Source organism: Erpetoichthys calabaricus, chromosome 7 (genome assembly GCF_900747795.2).
Source record: "Erpetoichthys calabaricus chromosome 7, fErpCal1.3, whole genome shotgun sequence".
NCBI classification, from domain to species: Eukaryota; Metazoa; Chordata; class Cladistia; order Polypteriformes; family Polypteridae; genus Erpetoichthys; species Erpetoichthys calabaricus.
In genome coordinates this window covers 20553739-20573447 of record NC_041400.2, presented here as the reverse complement: position 1 = coordinate 20573447, position 19709 = coordinate 20553739, and the positions used below count along the sequence as shown (strand labels likewise).

The 19709-nt window shown below is 40.1% G+C and overlaps 1 protein-coding gene across 1 annotated transcript in view; it reads right to left on the bottom strand.

The window, feature by feature from the left end:
- Positions 1-19709, bottom strand: part of LOC114655087 (annexin A10-like) — a 136476-nt gene that overhangs the window by 13869 nt on the left and 102898 nt on the right. The window contains exons 9-10 of the mRNA XM_028805979.2: positions 8429-8524; positions 8273-8331 (exon numbers count right to left, since the gene is read on the bottom strand). Coding sequence (XP_028661812.1) covers positions 8273-8331; positions 8429-8524 — 155 coding nt within the window. The remainder of the gene's footprint in view (positions 1-8272; positions 8332-8428; positions 8525-19709) is intronic.

Below are 19709 nucleotides of genomic sequence, written 5' to 3'. Positions count from 1 at the left end.
CTGCGGTTACCAGGCAAGATGAATGGCAATTGTGTGATGTGTGCCACAGCTGTATAAAGGCCAGGATGTGTATCCCCCGATTGTTTGTTTGTTTCTTCAGATAAAAAAACTTGTAGTGATCCTTCTTAATAGAATATATTGGTTTCAATTTCTTGTTGTGTTCCATGACTTTGTTTAATGTCTGATAAATGTGGCTCTGCTTACGTCTCCCCTTTTTGCTACAAAATCCTGAGCTTTGTTTATTTATTTCATGTCTTCACAGTTTACAATTTAGGCTTGCTATTTAGATTTTATGACTTCTCCCAGTTCCATTTCATTTCACACTGTAATACACAATGTAACTGATACAGAGCAGGTGTGATATGCACTCTGTGCTTACAGTATGCAAAAGCTCTGGCAGTGGAATTTTGAAAAAACTGTAATCTATTGATTGTTTGAGGTGAGAGACTAGTAAACAGGGAATTACAAATAATCAAGTCAGCAAGTGTTTTTGCATCTTAAGGGCAAAACCGAGTAATATTCCGGAGAGGAAAATGTGTTTAGTGAATGTGCTTATACGAGGCTCACACGTAACCAATAAACACACCAAGATTACTAAACGTTTGTGAAGAATTAACAATCACGCCATCAATATCAAAAGCGAAGGTTTGATATCTTGGAGGCCATTCATTTTGGGACCACTAACAAGACTTCACTTTTATCAGTATTTATTTTGAAAATTTACCATGTATCCACTTATTTAAATCAGAGTTGCATTCTGATTCTGATCTTGGGGTGGCTAAAAAGCAAGCTGTCTAAGTACTAAGTGTGGCACCCGGCTGGGGTTCATACCTGGCCGGGACGCCCAGGAAGACAAGAGGAAGGCTAATGCCTCCTCCAGACCACGAGGGGGTGACCGCCTTGGTTGTATTGGGGGCCACGGGTACAGGGCTTGGAAGCTCAACCCTGTAGGGGCCTGTGGTCACCGCCAGGGGGCGTCCCCATGCCTGGAGGACCCTGGACCCCAGCACTTCCGCCACACCTCCTCTTGAGTTTCAACAGACATCTAAGCAAAGTCACACCAGGGGCTCAGGGGCCTGAGTTGCCTTGAAAGCTTGCATATTGTAATCTATTTAGTTAGCCAATAGATGGTGTCATTTTGCTTGGCTTTTCTCTACATTCATAATGGCTAACATGGTACAACACCCTAGTACTATTGCATGCTCAGTAATGCATGGCAAAATGTACTTACAGTTGTTTGTGGTGATAAAATACTATGATAACAAAACTGTAGTCCTACTATTAGTTGCTTTAATTTATACTGCTGTGATCCAATTTGATCAGACTCATTCTGGAAGATAAGACAGACAATATGACACTGAACCTGAAGCCCTGAGGTTATGTTTTTAAATCCCACTTCTGATGCCATATAACTATGAGCAACTCAATTCTCCTGGCTGTGTTCCAATTGGAAAGACAAAAGAAATGTAACCAATCGTCTCAAGTTTTTTTGTATTTCTTTTTTTTTTTTTTTTTTTGCTCTGGAAGCAGAAAGGTAGATTTGACCCCAGGAACTCAAAAAACAATTAAGTAGAATTAATATCAGATTGATGATTGGAAGGATGGCTCTGTACACTGTAGTGTTTAAATCAGCCTCATTTAATTTATCACATAGGCTACATAGGCACCTAATTGGACTTTGATTAATTAAGCAGAAACTACCACAATCCTTTTTCTTTCTTTCTTTCTTTCTTTCTTTCTTTCTTTCTTTCTTTCTTTCTTTCTTTCTTTCTTTCTTTCTTTCTTTCTTTCTTTCTTATTAAAATCTAGCCAGACTGCATGAGAACATAACTAATAAAAATTACAATAAAACTAGTTACCAAATTGTTCCACTCAGGACTCATTATACAATTAGGTGACATGCTGAATTAGGAGCAAGTCTGTTTGTCCAACACAAACAATTAAAATATGCAAAATTACTGATCTGAGCTGATCTTCAATTCTAATGCACAATATTATGGGAATGTGCCTTTCTGTTTCTCCTTTTGTGCTGAGATTTCCAGAAGTATCAATAGTATTTTAGCAAATAATCCATGTATTTTATGCGTTGTGAGAATGAAAGTGAATAACTGGCATGTGCCTCATGCAACATAAGTTATTTAACAATTTTTTTCTTTTTGCCAAGGATATATTTCGCATTGGTTTGCTGTTATCTGGAGTTGGTCACCGCTGGGTCCCATTCAGTCTGAATCTTTGTTATGTCAGTTCTTCATGGAAACTTTTTTCTGCCACAGCTACAAACGTCATGGGGTAAGTAATATATGAAGAAAAATATAACTTTTGGGTTTTCCTTTTTTAGACTGTAAGAGTTGATGCTATTGTTGGCTTTGCAGACATCTCTCTTTCAACTCCAAAAGAACAGTGTGGGAGGCCAGACACCATGAGGGCTATGAGGATGATTCTGTAGATCACCATTGCTTACTGACCCCTAGGATTTCCCTCTTATTCTCAACCACCCTTTTAACTTATATTAAAGTATTAAAGTGTGACAGTTTGAGCATTCATAGGAGTCCAGTTTAAAATCTTTGAGTATTCACAGAATTCAAAAATGTTGCACTATCTATATAAATAAAATCATAAACTGTGTTTGATTGTGTGTCAATCACATAAAAAATGTCCGAATCGATTTTCACAGAATTTTACATGTATGCTACTGTCCAACAAAAAAATTGGGAGGATAGTGTTAGCATAAATGGCAAAGTGAGTTCTTATCTAAGACCACAGAAACAGTGTTTCTTTCTTATCTTTTCTGGACCTCAATTTTATTGTCTTGCTGGATTGTCTAGATTTACTGTGTGTCATTTTGCCTCATCATGGGTTGTTTGTAGCCGGACTGAATTTCCACAACACAGTTTTTGCTTGATTATTTTCATTTAGACCTTTTCCAGAGAAATATACATGGGTCCAAAAATAGCTCCTTTTTTTAACACCCCAAAAAATCATTTTAAACTCTAAAACACGCTCTTTAGTGAGTTTCGCAGTTGTGAAACTGTGTGGGAAATTAAGTTTAGCGTCCGTCTCACAAAACTGTATGCAAAAGGAAACTTGGCTCTTTTGCTCACCTCTACTTATTTTTTTGTGTTGTTATATTATACATAATCAATGGAGAAACATGTGGGCTAGCGTACAAGAACAGTGGTGGACTGCTTCATAAAAATGAAAATAGGAATTTCAGTGCACTGGGTAGATATGACAATAACTCTAAAGTGAACTGATTTTTTTTAGAACATACGGTGTTGCTTTTTTGACTATGGTAGGAAGAAAATGACTGAGGACAATATTTTTAATGTTTACTATTTCTTGGTAATAAACATTTATTTAGGTTCCACTTGTGATAAATCACCTGCAGTATAATTTTAGGCTTTGATGCCAATTACAGCATTATGATTTGAAGAATTTGTGTGTGAATGTTGAATGAATCAACTTTGAATCCTGTTTATAACATTATTGAATTCTGCCACTGCTGCTGTTTCCTGCACTGATGTCCATAAACCCCAATCCCCTCTGTGCCCTGAACTGTAGATGCTTTCCACAGTCCATGAATCCAATTAATCAATTAGCCGTCTGGTTCATTATTGTGGGATTAAACATCTATCCCCGAAACTTCAGTAAATTAAGAACTGTAAAAAAATTGCTGTTGCAGTTCCAACCCAACAAGAAGTTACAGCAACTATGGAATCCAACCATTCAAACAAATTCTTGTCTCTTGAAAGTAGACAAATTGAGAGTTTTCAGGGAGGTCATGGAGATGATGAATGGGACAATTGCATTTCAGTCAACAATGACAAAATAATCAATATTTTAAAAACACATAAATATTTGCGTTCTTACTTTAATCTATTATACAAATACTAGCCACACTACCTGTAGAAGACAGTTATTAGAAAAATTTAAAAAATATGTGGTATCTCTTGACCTATGTGGACCTTCCGCACCTTTCCTCTGAATTGGCGTGTGCCTGAACCTCTCTTCATCAGAACTTCCACTCTCAAATGCATTCTTGAAAATTCTACTGCTTAGACTGTGTCATTATTTACAAATTACCTTCCTTGCCTCAGTCTGCTTTTATACTTCCCATCTTTGCAGGCAACTCTCACATTGTGACTCTTATGCCGTGTCTCCTAATTGGGTGTCTCACACTTGCTCTTCCTCTTTTGTTTACATTGCCAAAGCCAAACTGACCAAACTGATAGGAGAAATATAGGCAATGTGGGAACCTCAACTACCATATAGTATTGTATATACCAGTAAAACACATGGACCTCCAGTTCTGTCATGTCTGTCCCACTACAAAAGGTAGTGATATAAACAACAGTAAACTTTCTGCCCACTATTTGAAAAACGTATAACTTTACAATTGATTATGAACTCTGAATACATATAATACAGTGTCATAGCAGATTATCAATAGATTGGCTTGAAGGGGTCGTTCTTTACTTACAACAAAGTCTTCTGCACGCCAGGCTGCAACTCCTTAAATTTTTTTGAAATTACAGAACATATCAGTTGATGAGCTTTCAATCAAGACCAACAGTAAGGCTATAGCCCAATTAGTTTGTGAGTAATCGCACGAGAGACGAACAGAAATTACTATTTTATAAATATATACAATATATATTCAGTATATGGTGAGAGAGAACTATGGAATGGCACACATCACACATACAAGCATAAGGGAGTGCCTCACGGGTGGTATTTTATACAAAAATACAGGGACATTTTTGGGTATAACAAAAACACTAATGCAATTTCTGTTTTCTTTAGAGTGGAGAAGAACATGCCGGAAGAGTACTGACGTCACTTCTGCATCTGATGTCACTAGTCCCAACCTTTCCAATTCCTCAACTATAAAGCTTCTAAGGTTTTGTTCACTATGGACCTCGCTCTTCTGTTCAGCACAACAAACTTCGTTCTGAACCTGGTTCAGCACATACTGTATTTTTTTTTTCATTTTCTATTTTTACAACCCAGACATTAAATATGCTGCCCCTTGGAGCCCAATACCCTTTCCCATGTATTCTCTTTATTTTCACACACCCCATTGAGGATTAGTTTCTGGTTCCTGCCTTACTCTTGATGGTGCTAGTAGTAGATTGAATTCCTATGACCCTGAATTGGTTAAGGTGGGTTTAGGTAGTGTGTATATTGTATAATATATATATATATATATATATATATATATATATATATTGTTACGGATGGCCGAGGCCCATGCCTGGCCGGGACGCCCTTTCACCACATCTGCCAGGGGGACAAGGGTGGGAAGCCCAGTATCTCCCCCTGGACGCTAGATGGCAGCCTCCCTGAGTTGCAGCAATGCCTCGGACTCCCAAAGGGCTTCATGGGGGTTGGAGTTCTGTGCAGCTCTGTGGGGTTCTGTAGGCACTGCCAGGGGGTGCTGCAACAGGAGCAGTTGGCCCCTTTTGGGCACTGGTTTCACCTTACCCGGAAGTGCAGCCGGATGTCGATAATCAACCACCTGGAGCACTTCCGAGTTCCCAATAAAAGGGAGCCAGCGACCACCACACAGCGGCCAGAGTCGGGTGGGAGGAGGACTAAGCTTGTGGAGGAGTGGTGGTGGTGCCAAGAAGAAAGTGCTGTGTGTTAATAGTGGGGTGTGATTTGGGACTGTGTATTGCTTGTGGGACACGGGGAAGACGTGCGCCCACACAGGGGAAGAAAACGAACAGTTTTATTTATTTTACACATGCCTCCCGTGTCCAATATGTGTCGGGTTGGGCGCTATATAGCGGCCATCTTACAATATATACATACTAGCTGTGTAAGACCGTGCTGTAAAAAGCCTGGAGTCCTGGAAACTATTGAAACCATCAGAAAAAAAATTGAAATGTAGAGATGTCAGGTAATTGAAAGGAACGACTCTGGGCATCGCTCTCCTAGGAGGATTTGGTTTGCCGCTGTGCTTACATTGCTTGTGTATTAGCAACAGGAGAAAAAATAAAAGGGATACCGGTTTGCCGATTTTAGCGGCTAAGCGACTTTGTCTTTCTCCTGAGGTTTTGTTTTGCTGACGTGCTCGCCTCACTTGTGTTATTAGTGTCTAAATGAGTTTTCTGTTTGCTCAGAGGCGGAGTCCTTAACCCGACTCCACCTCTCACTTCCAGGCTGGAGAGACACACACACTTCCAAGCGCAGACGTTTATATATAAGATATATACGGTATATATAATATATCCATGCAAGGAGCAGTTCATTCTCTGACATGGCAGGTGGCAGTTTTTCTCCGAGCTGAACCCAGTTAGAACACCCTGTAGTGTGGCATGGGAACTGAAGTCCACAAACACGACCCTGTTGGGGTCCTTGAGTACCGCCAGAGGGGGCTGTTGGGTGAGGACTGCCCTGGTTTCCGCACAATCTGGACCAATGACATGACACCCGATGCAGTCCAGGGTTCATTTTAAAATAAGCCCGCAGACTCACCTCAAGGAGTTAGAGTTGACAGGCAGTGGGCAATTCTTATTTTGAGGAAGGAAGGATTGAAGAAATTGCTTGTTATATTCTTGTCTTGATTTTGGCTGGTGCTTGATTGGAAACGTGATAATAACAAATGAAAATCCTTCATTTGAAACTGGAGTTGTGTTGGGTAATATTATGTCTTCAGTTTGAGGCTCAGTAGCACTCCCTTGTAGTTACTCTACATATCTACAGCAAATATATACAGGTGTGAGCAACAGTAGGTTTACAGTTGTGAGCATGTTCTTCTGTTAAGTGCAGTAAGTGCACTGTGCCATTGTGTCATTCTTTTCAGTTAATAAAGCTATTGTAGGGCGGCACAGTGGCGCAGTGGGTAGCGCTGCTGCCTCACAGTTGGGAGACCTGGGGACCTGGGTTCGCTTCCCGGGTCCTCCCTCCGTGGAGTTTGCATGTTCTCCCCGTGTCTGCGTGGGCTTCCTCCCACAGTCCAAAGACATGCAGGTTAGGTGGATTGGCGATTCTAAATTGGCCCTGGTGTGTGTTTGTGTGTGTCTTGCGGTGGGTTGGCACCCTGCCCGGGATTGGTTCCTGCCTTGTGCCCTGTGTTGGCTGGGATTGGCTCCAGCAGACCCCTGTGACCGTGTGTTCAGATTCAGCGGGTTGGAGAATGGATGGATGGAAGCTATTGTAATCAGGCCTGGTCTAAGGTATTATGGGGCCCTAGGCGAAAGGGGGGTCCAGGGGCCCCCTGAGGGGGGCAAAGCCCCCCTGGAAGCTCTGTGAAATGCGTGAAAATTAGACCAAGGAGTCGATCCGGGGCCCTAGGTGGTCGCCTACTTCGCCTATGCCTGATTGGGACAAATAATGCTGTAGTATATTTAAGTATATATGACAATTGCTCACTCGGACAATTTGTTTTGGGGGCCCCCAAGAAGGCGGGGGCCCTAAGCTATAGCTTGTGTAGCTTATACGTAAATCCTGCACTGATTGTAATAATCATAACTTGCATGTCTTTTTCCATAGAAACGTCTGTAAACCTACTTTCGCCCACCCCTGTAGATGTAAGTGTTATTGTTACTATTCAAAATGGTTTAGTTCTAAAAAGTTAAAAAAATAGCCTTGAATTCTAAAATACATGAGCAGATGTTTTAGTGCACGTCTGAAATTAATTAAATCCACAATTTTGCTAATCTAAAGTGAATAGAAGTAAAGCCTATAAATTAACATTTTCAAACAGCTGTTGTTTAGATCCAAGATGTTGTACAGTCTGACCTGCTCTTGCCGGGTGTCTTTTCAGTATCATGGAGTGATCTGAGATTATCATAGAAAGATCTTTGAATTTTTCAATGAAACAATGAATGCTCACCAAATCATTCAACGCTACATTGGATTTAACAAGGCAAACAAGTGTGCAATAAAGTTTAAAATGCACTTGCCCTTATTTTAGTTAGCATTTTTATTGTCAGACATTAAATTAAAAAAAAAAAAAAAGGTCTGCGATTTAAAAACAGACCACTAGATGGAGGTGAAGTACTAACTATTTTATTGTCTAAGATATTTGTTTGCCTTTACCTCAAGCCTGTGGGGTGTAAAAATACTTGATAGTTGAAGCATAAACACAATTATGAATTGTGGCAAGATATTAAGTACACTGTCACAGCCAGTCCTTAATTTTGTCATTTCTTTTTATTTCCGATTCACTAAGCATCTTAAGAGATATGACATATCACTTCAGGATGACATGTCAGCTGAAGAACTGAATATTCTCACAACCAAGCAGTAACAAGCTTGTACTTACATGTATGGCATTGTAAAGTCGGTAAGCAAAATACGAAGATCTGTCCCGAGTGCAAAGAACTGAAATGAGAAATAAAACTTAACATACAGTTCGTGGGGAAAAATACACGTATTTATTTATCAGTTCCTTTATTTCACTGTTACATGTAATACTTACTAATTGCAATGCAAAGTTCCTGAAAGCATCCATCATAGCAGACACGTATTGCATCTATAATGTCTTGCCCAGAGATATTTTGAAATTCCTGAAAAACTAAAACAACAAAAATGATGAAAAATGGCTTCAGTTGTTTTGTGTCTTTGAGTCAAAGAATTCTTCATTGCAACTACTTTGACACTGTGCCAAAAATGCTATTTGATATTTCTGTTAAGAAAACAGGGAGAAAAAAATGAATGCTGACCAATTATGCAGAAAGCAACTTGACTACATCTTGAACTAATTTCATTAGGGGACCAAGCATTCCCCCAACAACTGGAGTGCTCATTTAACAAAGGAGAAAGGCACACAGCCTGGAAAAAAATAGACGAATTCTGAATGATATCTATTTAAAATTATTAATAATTGAGGTGGCATTGTGTTCAGTTCTGACATTTATAGCTTTAGGACACTATGCCTGAAATTTGGCCATTCACTGCCCCTGTGGAGTGTGCTTGTTCTCCCACTGTCTGTGTAGTAAGTTCACCAAGTACTCCTGCTTCCTCCCAAATCTCTAAAATGTGTTTTTTTCATGAGCTGGTGACTCTAAATTGCCCTGGTGTGAATAAATGAGCGGGGCATGAGAGGAAGAAATAGAATATGGATCCTGTGGTGGACTGGTATTGACTGCACAGGTGGCACAGTGGTAGATAGATAGATAGATAGATAGATAGATAGATAGATAGATAGATAGATAGATAGATAGATAGATAGATAGATAGATAGATAGATAGATAGATAGATAGATAGATAGATAGATAGATAGATAGATAGATAGATAGATAGATAGATAGATAGATAGATAGATAGATACTTTATTAATCCCAAGGGGAAATTCACAATAAAGCACAAAGCAGTGCTGCTGCTTTGCAGTAAGGAGATTGTGGGTTTTCTTCCTGGGGTCCTCCCTATGTGGAGAGCGCTTTGAGTAGTGAGAAAAGTGCCATATAAATGTAAAGAATTATTATTATCGTGGGCTGGTTGCTGCTTTGTGTTAGATGTTGGCAGGGTACCCAGCTCCAAGTTACCCTACAATGAAAGAAAAGCCACATTTCCTCTTAGGGACAAATAAAGTTCTCTCTTGCTCTCTCTCTCTCTCTCTCTCTCTCTCTCTATCTATCTATCTATCTATCTATCTATCTATCTATCTATCTATCTATCTATCTATCTATCTATCTATCTATCTATCTATCTATCTATCTATCTATCTATCTATCTATCTATCTATCTAAATGACTGGACAGTTCTCACACGTCAGCCATGATGAAAATCTCCATATTGAAATAGCCATTTCCCTTTAATTTTTCATTGGCTTTAAGCATTAATTTGAAGTACAAGGTGTGGAGGGCCTTGTCGCTGCATATGACGATGGCATCTCGATGAACGGTTTGCAGAATGTTCACACACAACTCTCTACGTCTCTCCCAGTCGCTCTCAGTGAGTTCTTGTACTACCATCATTTTGTATGGATGGAAATTAAGGTCCTTATGGAAAATCCTCCTCAAAGACACGTTGGAAATGCCTAAGGCAGAAGCATGTTTGCGCACTGAGCGTCTAGGAGACTGCAAAATTTATGCCCTTACACCTTGGATGTTTTCAGGCGTTCGCACAGTCTGAGGATGGCCTGGAGATTTTCTGTTCAATGTTGCACCCGTCTGTCTAAATTTAGCCACCTACTGAAGAAATGTTTTCCTATTTGGGATGTCACCGTTAGGAGGAATGTTGAAGTGCGTTCAGAAGGCACATTGCGTAGTGATGATGGATTCGTTGTTTCTGAAGAACGCTTCGACAGTGGAATCACAGTGCGCACCGGACCAAGACATGTTGCCAACTGAAAACTACAAGGGATTGCCTGTCACTCAGCTGCCTCTACCTCACGCAATGACCTTGAAAAATGTGGTACTTCATTTTGGCTCACCCTCTATCTATCTATCTATCTATCTATCTATCTATCTATCTATCTATCTATCTATCTATCTATCTATCTATCTATCTATCTATCTATCTATCTATCTATCTATCTATCTATCTATCTATCTAAATGACTGGACAGTTCTCACACGTCAGCCATGATGAAAATCTCCATATTGAAATAGCCATTTCCCTTTAATTTTTCATTGGCTTTAAGCATTAATTTGAAGTACAGGGTGTGTAGGGCCCAACTTCTCAGAATCAGTCAATAGCAAGGGAGTAGAGTGTAGTTATCAAATATGCTACTAGGTATGGTATGCTTACTGTCTGGTTAATCAGTCCACCAAGTGGCACAGTGCTAAGTTGATCGAGTGCGTATTTCTGGCATTTATCCTACAATCAAGCACATGACTTGCCTAATTTTTTTCTTTCTCCAAGTCACATTTGCACATTTGCCCATTTTCAGCTACCGTGTTTCCCTGAAAACAGGACCTACTCCGAAAATAATACCTAGCATGATTTTCAGGCTGCTCTGTAATATAAGCCCTACCCCAAAAATAAGCCCTAGTCAAGATCGTCAGCTGAAAAGCAAGGTGCCTAAGGCTGGGTTGATACTTCACACGATGTGATGCGTGTGCCCGAAACATCCATTAAATTCCAAGGACACCTTGCCACAATATCTCTGAAAAGGATGTTTGATGATTACATCCATCAATCCAAGGATGTGTCCATTCCAGCAGCATTGGGTGCGAGGCAGAAACAATCCCTTGAAGGGGCATCAGCTCATCGCAAGGTGAACACAAGCACTCACATACACTAATGTCATTTTAGCGTCACCAAATCCCCAAACCTTCATGTCTTTGGATGGAAAACTGAGCACACTGTGGAAACCCACCAGGGAAACATGCAAACTCCATAAGGACATGACTCTCTGCGAGACAGCAGCACTACCGCTCTGCCACCATGTCACCCCCACATGTGCAACTATTAACAGTATTCATCATTTAAACAAAGTTAACAATTTATCTGTAAAATGTAACATATATAACTAATGCATTTCATCATGAAAGTAATATCAAGTATAAATCTAAGGATTCTAAATGTGCAGAGAGCTGGAATATCAGAAATGTAATGTGTTGTGTGTGGCGATTGCTGCTGTCAGCTCAGGAGGAAGCCCCAGAAGCACATAATTTTTAACAACTGGGTCGGTTTTAAGATGACGTTTACAACGGTCTGCTTTAATGATAAAATAAACTACGAGGTTAAAGTGGACATTTCGAGGTTAAAGCCGAACTTTCCACTTTAATCATAAAATAGACATTTTCATTATGTCCTTAATTTTTTTTCTCTGTGGCCCAAATACGCTGCCGTGCATTCTGAGGCTATTGTGAAGGTAAAAAAAAGACGGCACAGAAGATGGCATGTGAGACTTTTAAAATGTATCGTGTCATTATGATCGGGAATATGCGATGCTTGAATATAAAAGTACCACGAATGCATTTGTATGTCGGCATTTTGTTTCACCACATCGAACCATTCATCAAACATCGAAGCATGCACATCGATCCCGTAGAATCCTAAAAGCAGCTGGAGTAGCAAGAAAATCAAGCTGGAATTCAAGATTTGAATGTGGAGAGTTATGATGATATGACATGACTGTATTTGGATAAATGTATATTGCTATACATGAATAAATATAAGACATCCCCTGAAAATAATCCCTAGTGCATCTTTTGGACAAAAATTAATATAAGATCCGGTCTTATTTTCGGGGAAACACGGTAGCTATCTACAGGGTGAGCCAAAAAGGAGTACCACATTTCAAACGTTTATTCTACAAAAACGCTACAAGATAAAATACATTTCATTACGACATGAGAAAGGGTATACAAAGTAGATTTTTTTTCACTGTGTTTTAAAAATGATGTCTTCAAGGTAGTGGCCATCAGCGATACGCTCTTCGAGACGATTTTTGAACGCTTACTTGACTAATTCGGCCATTTCAAGGGGAATAGCAGCAATTTCATGGCGAATAGCATCTTTGAGGGCTTCAAGGTTTTGAGGTCGGTGTGTAAATACCTTCAACCTGAGATAGCCCCACAAGAAAAAAATCACACAGAGTGAGATCAGGTGAACGTGAAGACCAACCGACATCACCGTGCAGGGAGATCAGCTTCCTGGGAAACATCTCCCGCAAAACTTTCATGGATCTCCGCACCTTATGAGCTGTTGAGCCATCCTGTTGAAACCAGGCATCCACCATATCCAAGTTCTTCCAGTTCTCTGGCATTTCAATGTAATGTTCTGAAGTGACGGTGACTGTCGCTCCCTCCTCCTCAAAAAGGTAAGGGCCTACAATGTCAAATTTTGCAATGGTGCACCAAACTGTAACACGCTTACTGTGCAGGGGTCTCTGATGAAATTCACGAGTGTTGGCTTCAACCCAATAGTGATAGTTTTTCTTAAATTACGCAACCATTCAAATGGAAATGTGCCTTGTCGCTGCACATGACGATGGCATCTCAATGAACGGTTTACAGAATGTTTGCACACAACTCTCTACGGCTCTACCAGTCTCTCTCAGTGAGTTCTTGTACTACTGTCATTTTGTATGGATGGAAATTAAGGTCCTTATGGAAAATCCTTCTCAAAGACACAATGGAAATGCCTAAGGCAGAAGCATGTTTGCGCACTGAGCGTCTAGGAAACTGCAAAATTGATGCCCTTACACCTTGAATGTTTTCAGGTGTTTGCACAGTCTGAGGATGGCCTGGAGATTTTCTGTTCAATGTTGCACCCGTCTGTCTTAATTTAGCCACCCACTGAAGAAATGTTTTCCTATTTGGGATGTCACTGTTAGGAGGATGGTTGAAGTGCGTTCAGAAGGCACATTGCGTAGTGATGATGGATTCATTTTTTCTGAAGAACGCTTCGACAGTGGAATCACAGTGCGCACCGGACCAAGACATGTTGCCAACTGAAAACTACAAGGGATTGCCTATCACTCAGCTGCCTCTACCTCACGCAATGACCTTGAAAAATGTGGTACTTCATTTTGGCTCACCCTCTATCTATCTATCTATCTATCTATCTATCTATCTATCTATCTATCTATCTATCTATCTATCTATCTATCTATCTATCTATCTATCTATCTATCTATCTATCTATCTATCTATCTATCTATCTATCTATCTATCTATCTATCTATCTAATCCCCCTGACACCCAACCATCATTATGACAAAGAAGGAAACATATACAGGTCAAGTCAGGTCAGAATGGGGAGCAACACTGGTACATCATGTTGCCGCACCCACTACACGATGAAACAGCTCAGGATCCTACTCGATAATCCCCAAGGCAGACATGCGGTCCAGTCCCATCACCCAGAAGTGAACATCAATCTACCTCAGCCAGGCGTTAAGTGGGCGTCCCCTTGGTCTGGTCCAGCCGCTTGAGTCTACAACAATGAGGATCCTGTGAGCCAAATCACCCTTGGGGAATCACACTACATGACCATAGTGCAGCAAATGACACTCCCTCACAATGCAGGTAATGTGCCTCTTTCATGACTCCGTGAGCAACCACTCATTCTTCACAAAGTCAAACCAGCGATACCCAAGGATTTTCCGGAGAGACACAGCACCAAAGGAGTCCAGTCTTCGTCTCAGTTCACTGGATAGCGTCCATGTCTCACAACCATATTGCAAAACAGGAAGCACCAGAACTCTAAAGAATGGGACCATCGTCTTTTTGCAAAGTGCCACACACCCCTTCCCAGCGACCACATGACCCACCATGCTCTCCCAATCCATATACTGACTTCAGTCAACAGAGACATGTCGCTGTTGAGGTAAGTAAACCTCTCGACAGGCCCACTGCTGATGGCTGTGCCCAAGAGGTCATTAAAGGCCTGGATCTTTGGTTTTTATCAGGACACTCGCAAACCCAGACACTCAGACTCCTCGCATAGTCTCTCGAGAGCCACGATCAGAGCCTCCATTGACATATAGAGTATTATGCTATATATATTATATATATTATAATTATACTATAATACTGTATGCTATAATACTATATACAGTATATTATACTATACATTATTTATATAAAGTATTAGATGATACGTCTTTCTGCTACCACCTAACGGTATGGGGATCTCAAGTATTTCCCATCACCTTCCAGTGTTCTGGACCTACAGTGCTGCAGCAGGAGTCATTTGCTCCAGGGTTCCATACTGTACATAATATTGGGACATAGTGTCCTCAATCAGCACCAGCTTGTTCTCCCTGAAAATGAATCTTATCACCTTGAAGATTCATTTTTGTCTGTCACTATGGCAGTGTTCTCTCCATTATAATCTCTGTCAGTCCCCTTTTTACAGTGTATGCCATAATATAGACAGCCTATAACAAGTATTCACCTGCTTGGAAGTTATCACATTGTATTGTTATATAACATTGCATCACAATGGATTTAATTTCGCTTCTTTGACACTAATGAACAGAAAGAGATTTTAATGTCAAGCAGATCTCTGCAAAGTGGTTTAAATTAATTAGAAATATAAAACAGAAAATAAATAATTGCTTAAGTATGCACCCTCTTCAAGTTAGCTTTTTTTGTCAGCCATGACAGCCTTGAGTGTGGGGGACAGGTCCCTCTACCCCTATCAGATTTGCACATCTTGACACCGCCATTTTTCCTCATTCTTCTTAAAGCTGCTCAAGCGCTGTCCAGATGTATGGGGATCGTAAGTCAAGTCCATTCACAAATATTCAACTGGATTGAAATCTGGACTCTGACTTGGCCACTCCAGGACATTTACATTGTTTCTTTTTAACCCTTAAACTGCCACATACTTGGGGGTTAATGCACCCCTGGATGCCAAATACTTTTTTGCTGCACTTTATAAGTAAACATCACAATTCACCAAGAAAAAGTGAAATTTTAATGGAACACATTTTTTTCTATGCAAAGAGCATCACAATTACTGCAACATTGATCATTTTACAAACTGCCAATGAACTGTAAAAAATTAAAAAGAAAAACTACTGCAACAATCTATTATTATATGAACAAAGTGCAACTGACGCCATTGATGAAATTCAGTAAATCTTCAAGCCGACTACGCTTGAACTGGCTGCATGAAAGCACGCAGAGACCAAAGCTGATGCTTGCAGGCTAGTCTAGTACAGCGGCTGAATCCCAGGGACAGTGAGGCTGCAGTGCTGCAGGGGGCGGCAGTGGTCATGAGCTGGCTGCTCAACGAATGTATGGCACTGACTGGTCAGCTCTGGCATGTTGGCAAATTGCACTGGGAAGCGACTTTAGCCGGTTGCGGGATTTCAACGAATGTACGTCACCAAATATACTCGGCTCTGGCGTGCTGGCAAATTGCACTGGGAACCAACTTTGGCCAGTTGCGGAGTTCAATGAATGTATGTCGCCGAATATACTTGGCTTCCGGTTTGCTGGAAAATTGCATTGGGAATCAAGTGTAGCCGGTTCCAGCGAGTTAAAGGTTACGCCATTCCAGTGTAACTTTAACTTTATGCTTGCTGTTGTTGTCTTGTTGGAATCAAATTTTCCCTGAAGGTGCAGCTTTCTTGCAGACTACATTAGGTTTTCCTCCAGGATGCAGTTCTTCAGCTGATATGTCATTTTACCTTCATAAGCCTTCAGATGAAGCTACCATCACCATACCTCACGGAGGATTATGTAATTTTGATACAAAATTATGCCAAACCTGACATTGAGTCTAAGGGCCTAGAACTTTCTTCAGAGTTTTCCATGTGCCTTCTGTCAAACTCTAGCAGAGATGTCATGTGTGTTTTATTCTCTGTGGTATTCTCGGAAAGCTGTGACTGGTGAAGCACCTGGGCAACAGTTGTTGTCTGCACCGTCTCTTTAATCTTAAACACTGTAGCTTGTACCTCCTTTACAGGACTCATACGTAGGTCTTTTGTTGACCTCTTTCACTGATCTTCTTAATACACAATTACTTAGTTTTTGTGGATGGCCTGCTCTAGGCAGATTTACATCTGTGCCATACTCTTTCCATTTCTTAATGATCGATTTAACTGGACTCTAGGAGATACAGAATTTAGTGACTTGGATATTTTCTTGTCTCCATCCCATGACTTGTGCTTTTCAACCCTCAGTTGCTTGGAGCCTGTCTTCATGGTCTTCAATGTCTTCATTATGTAGATTAGGCCACCATACTGATTCATCAGAAGCTAGACCTTCCAGATACAGGAGCATTTATTCTACAATCAGTTGAAACCCCAGACAGGCGATCTCCATTGAATTAATTCTGTGACTTCTAAAACCAATTGGCTTCTCCAGGGATGATTTAGATGTGTCATATTAATGGGGTGATTACTCATGCAGTTAATTATTTTGAGTATTTAAATGATAATCTTTGCTAGTAGTGACTCTGCCCTGTTGAATTTAGTACTTTTCTTCCGGAACTCCAGTTAAAATATTATTCCAACATGCAAAGCTAAGTGTCTTGGGTATCTGGCTACTGCCCATGTGGAGTTTATGAATTATGTTGATAAGAACTATTTATAAACGTTTTGAAATCATTTCAGTTTATGCAAGATATCTCTTCCCTGTTTTTTGTCCTCCAGATTCAAAAACCCTAACTTTAGGCCATTTTGGACCATATTTGTGAAGGAAATTACTCCCTTATGATAAGGAGAAAACAAATAGGTACCTTCAGTAAAAAATAATCAGATGGACTTGAAGTTGTGCAGGCAACATCAACCGACCCCAGTTGTTCTCCCCAATGGGATACAAAGAGTCAAAGCTTCTCCTGCTCACAAAACTTCAACAAAATTGAAATTGGTAATACAGTATAGGCATAAGAGCCGCTCTCAGAAGGGTAAAAATGACAAATTTGAAACATAATCATGTGGGGGATCGTTTCAGACTATTTCATGGTTACTGATTACAGTATAAGTATGATGTTATTTTTTATTTCTTATCCTCCTAGCCCTCAATGTACCTCAATCAGAGGGTGAAAACGACAAATTTCTACTACAATTGAGAATATTTAGACTTGAAACATTTAAAGTGAAGCACACATTTTAATATTTTAAATGTCTGATGCAACTCTCCTTGCTTATTATGTACCCCTATCCCATGAAGTAAATCCTACATTTCTTATGAACACCCAAAATAAGGCGGCTTATGCCAATTCTTTTTCTCTCTATTTTCACCTGAGATTTCTTTGAATGCTTCAGTTTCCTCCTACTCCATAATGATGTCCAGATTTTTGTAGCTGGACTCGAGGGTGAGTGTGGCAGTGTGTGTGATTCAACCCTAAGATGGCATGGCGTTCTCATCTGATGATTACACCTGCTGGATATCAATGGAAGTTCAGCAAATGGATTAGTAGTTAAGTAGTTGGTTGCTTCCAATGTTGACTGAAATTAATTGCAATTAGATGCTTTTTGAAATTGTTTTTAACTAAATCCCTAAATAAAGAATGCTAAATAAATATGTTTAAGGGTAAAGAAAAAATAACAAAGAATTAATATGATTTTAAAGCACTGCCTTGGCCAATAAGAGGAGCCTTGGCCAGGGGTCACAAGCTGAGTTCCTGGCGAGCTGGGGAAGGCGTCAAGTTTTTTATTTTTTCTATTGAAATTCCAAATTAGAAGCCTGTTGACTGAACGTTATATTTAATTATTTGCACCACCTCTTTGACTGTTGTCTGGAAATTACAAAGTAAGCAGGTTTTTTACTTCTCTATGATCTTCGCAAAGCTTTTTATTGCATTCATAGCTTTTACGGCACAGGTGTTTATTCAGTCTCTACGCTCCTGTGTTCTTTTGTTTCACTGGCTTAAGATTTTAAGCCCTTGATTGCTCCTTTTTTCTTAGCCAAAGGAAAATGAACTGCAAATGATAAGGTGGCTAACAGTAGAATGACTAACGTGTTCCCATTCACATCTGTGCATATTCAGTGTAAAGCATCAGAAGACAGTGTTTAGAAAGAGAGACAACAGGATCGAGAGGGACTAAATCATTCCATTTTGCATTTTGATTTGTTTTATTGATTTTATGAGAATGTAAAATATACACTGCTAAAAATGTTTGATGCATCAGAAAGAGAGCAGGAACAAGCCACATAATTAACAGACACGTTCCCTGAATGCTTTATTCTGTTGCTTCTTTTTTTCCATGGCTGGTTTTACACTTAACATTCGTAACATTGTGACTTAATAACAGGCTGCAGAGGCTCATTTTAATTTTACATATAGATGCAGGGATAAAAGGGGAAGATGAAAACATTTATATTATACTTCCCAGGATATGTCAGAATTTAACACTTCAGAGAATATCTTGATAGAGATTTTGTGCTGTAAATGCAGAAGAATCGCATAAAAAAGTACACTTCAGTTTTGCATTAGAGAACTCTCCTAACTCATCCTGCAGACATGATTAAAATATGAAGAGCAGGCTCACGAAACGCATGCTGCTTCTCCTGAAGAAGGTTTTTGCTTAATGTAATTTATTGTAAGTGCGTTGCACTTAAGAAGACTGAAGGATTTGCACTTAAGATCAGCGAGTCAAGTCAGGCAGGAGGTCATTTCAGGTCATAACACTTCAGCTCCAAATCATCTGTGAAGATCTCTGCTGAAGCTAGATTAAGCAAGATTAAATGTCGAAAGGAATTCCCTCCATCAGACAAGACTAATGCATAATACCATGACATAAGAAATCAGACCTGCTTCTATTTACCATGCCACAATCAGGGGGAGATGAGCCTTACCGCCATATGGGGAGTATACAGTGCAGGTGGTAAACTTGACAGAACAGAATTCTGTTGCTCATCAAGTTCTTCACTCATTTTACCAGAATTCTATTGTTCATCAAGTTCTTGACTCCTCTCCAAAATAATCAGATCATGTCTTTTTCCTAGCAAGGACCTTACCTGGTCGCTGGTAGGGTCGCTCTCAATAGGATCCGTGATCACTTGCTCACCTACCAGCGACCAGAACAGTTTGGTTTTGTGCCTAAGAAGTCTACCATTGATTGCATCCTGGCACTGAGGGTTCTCATGGAGCATAAACGTGAATATCAGCAGAGTTTCTTTGCAGCCTTTGTCAGTTTTCGCAAAGCGTTCGATTCAGTTGATCGAGCTGCCATGTGGGACATCCTGAGGATTTGTGGGATCCCCTCGAGGTTGCTGGATATCATGGCTGGCCTGTACACTGGTACTGTGAGTGCTGTGCAGAGTGAAGGCAGGACCTCTGTGTTTTTCCCAGTTGATTCTGGGGTTCATCAGGGGTATGTTGTTGCTCCTACTCTGTTCAATGC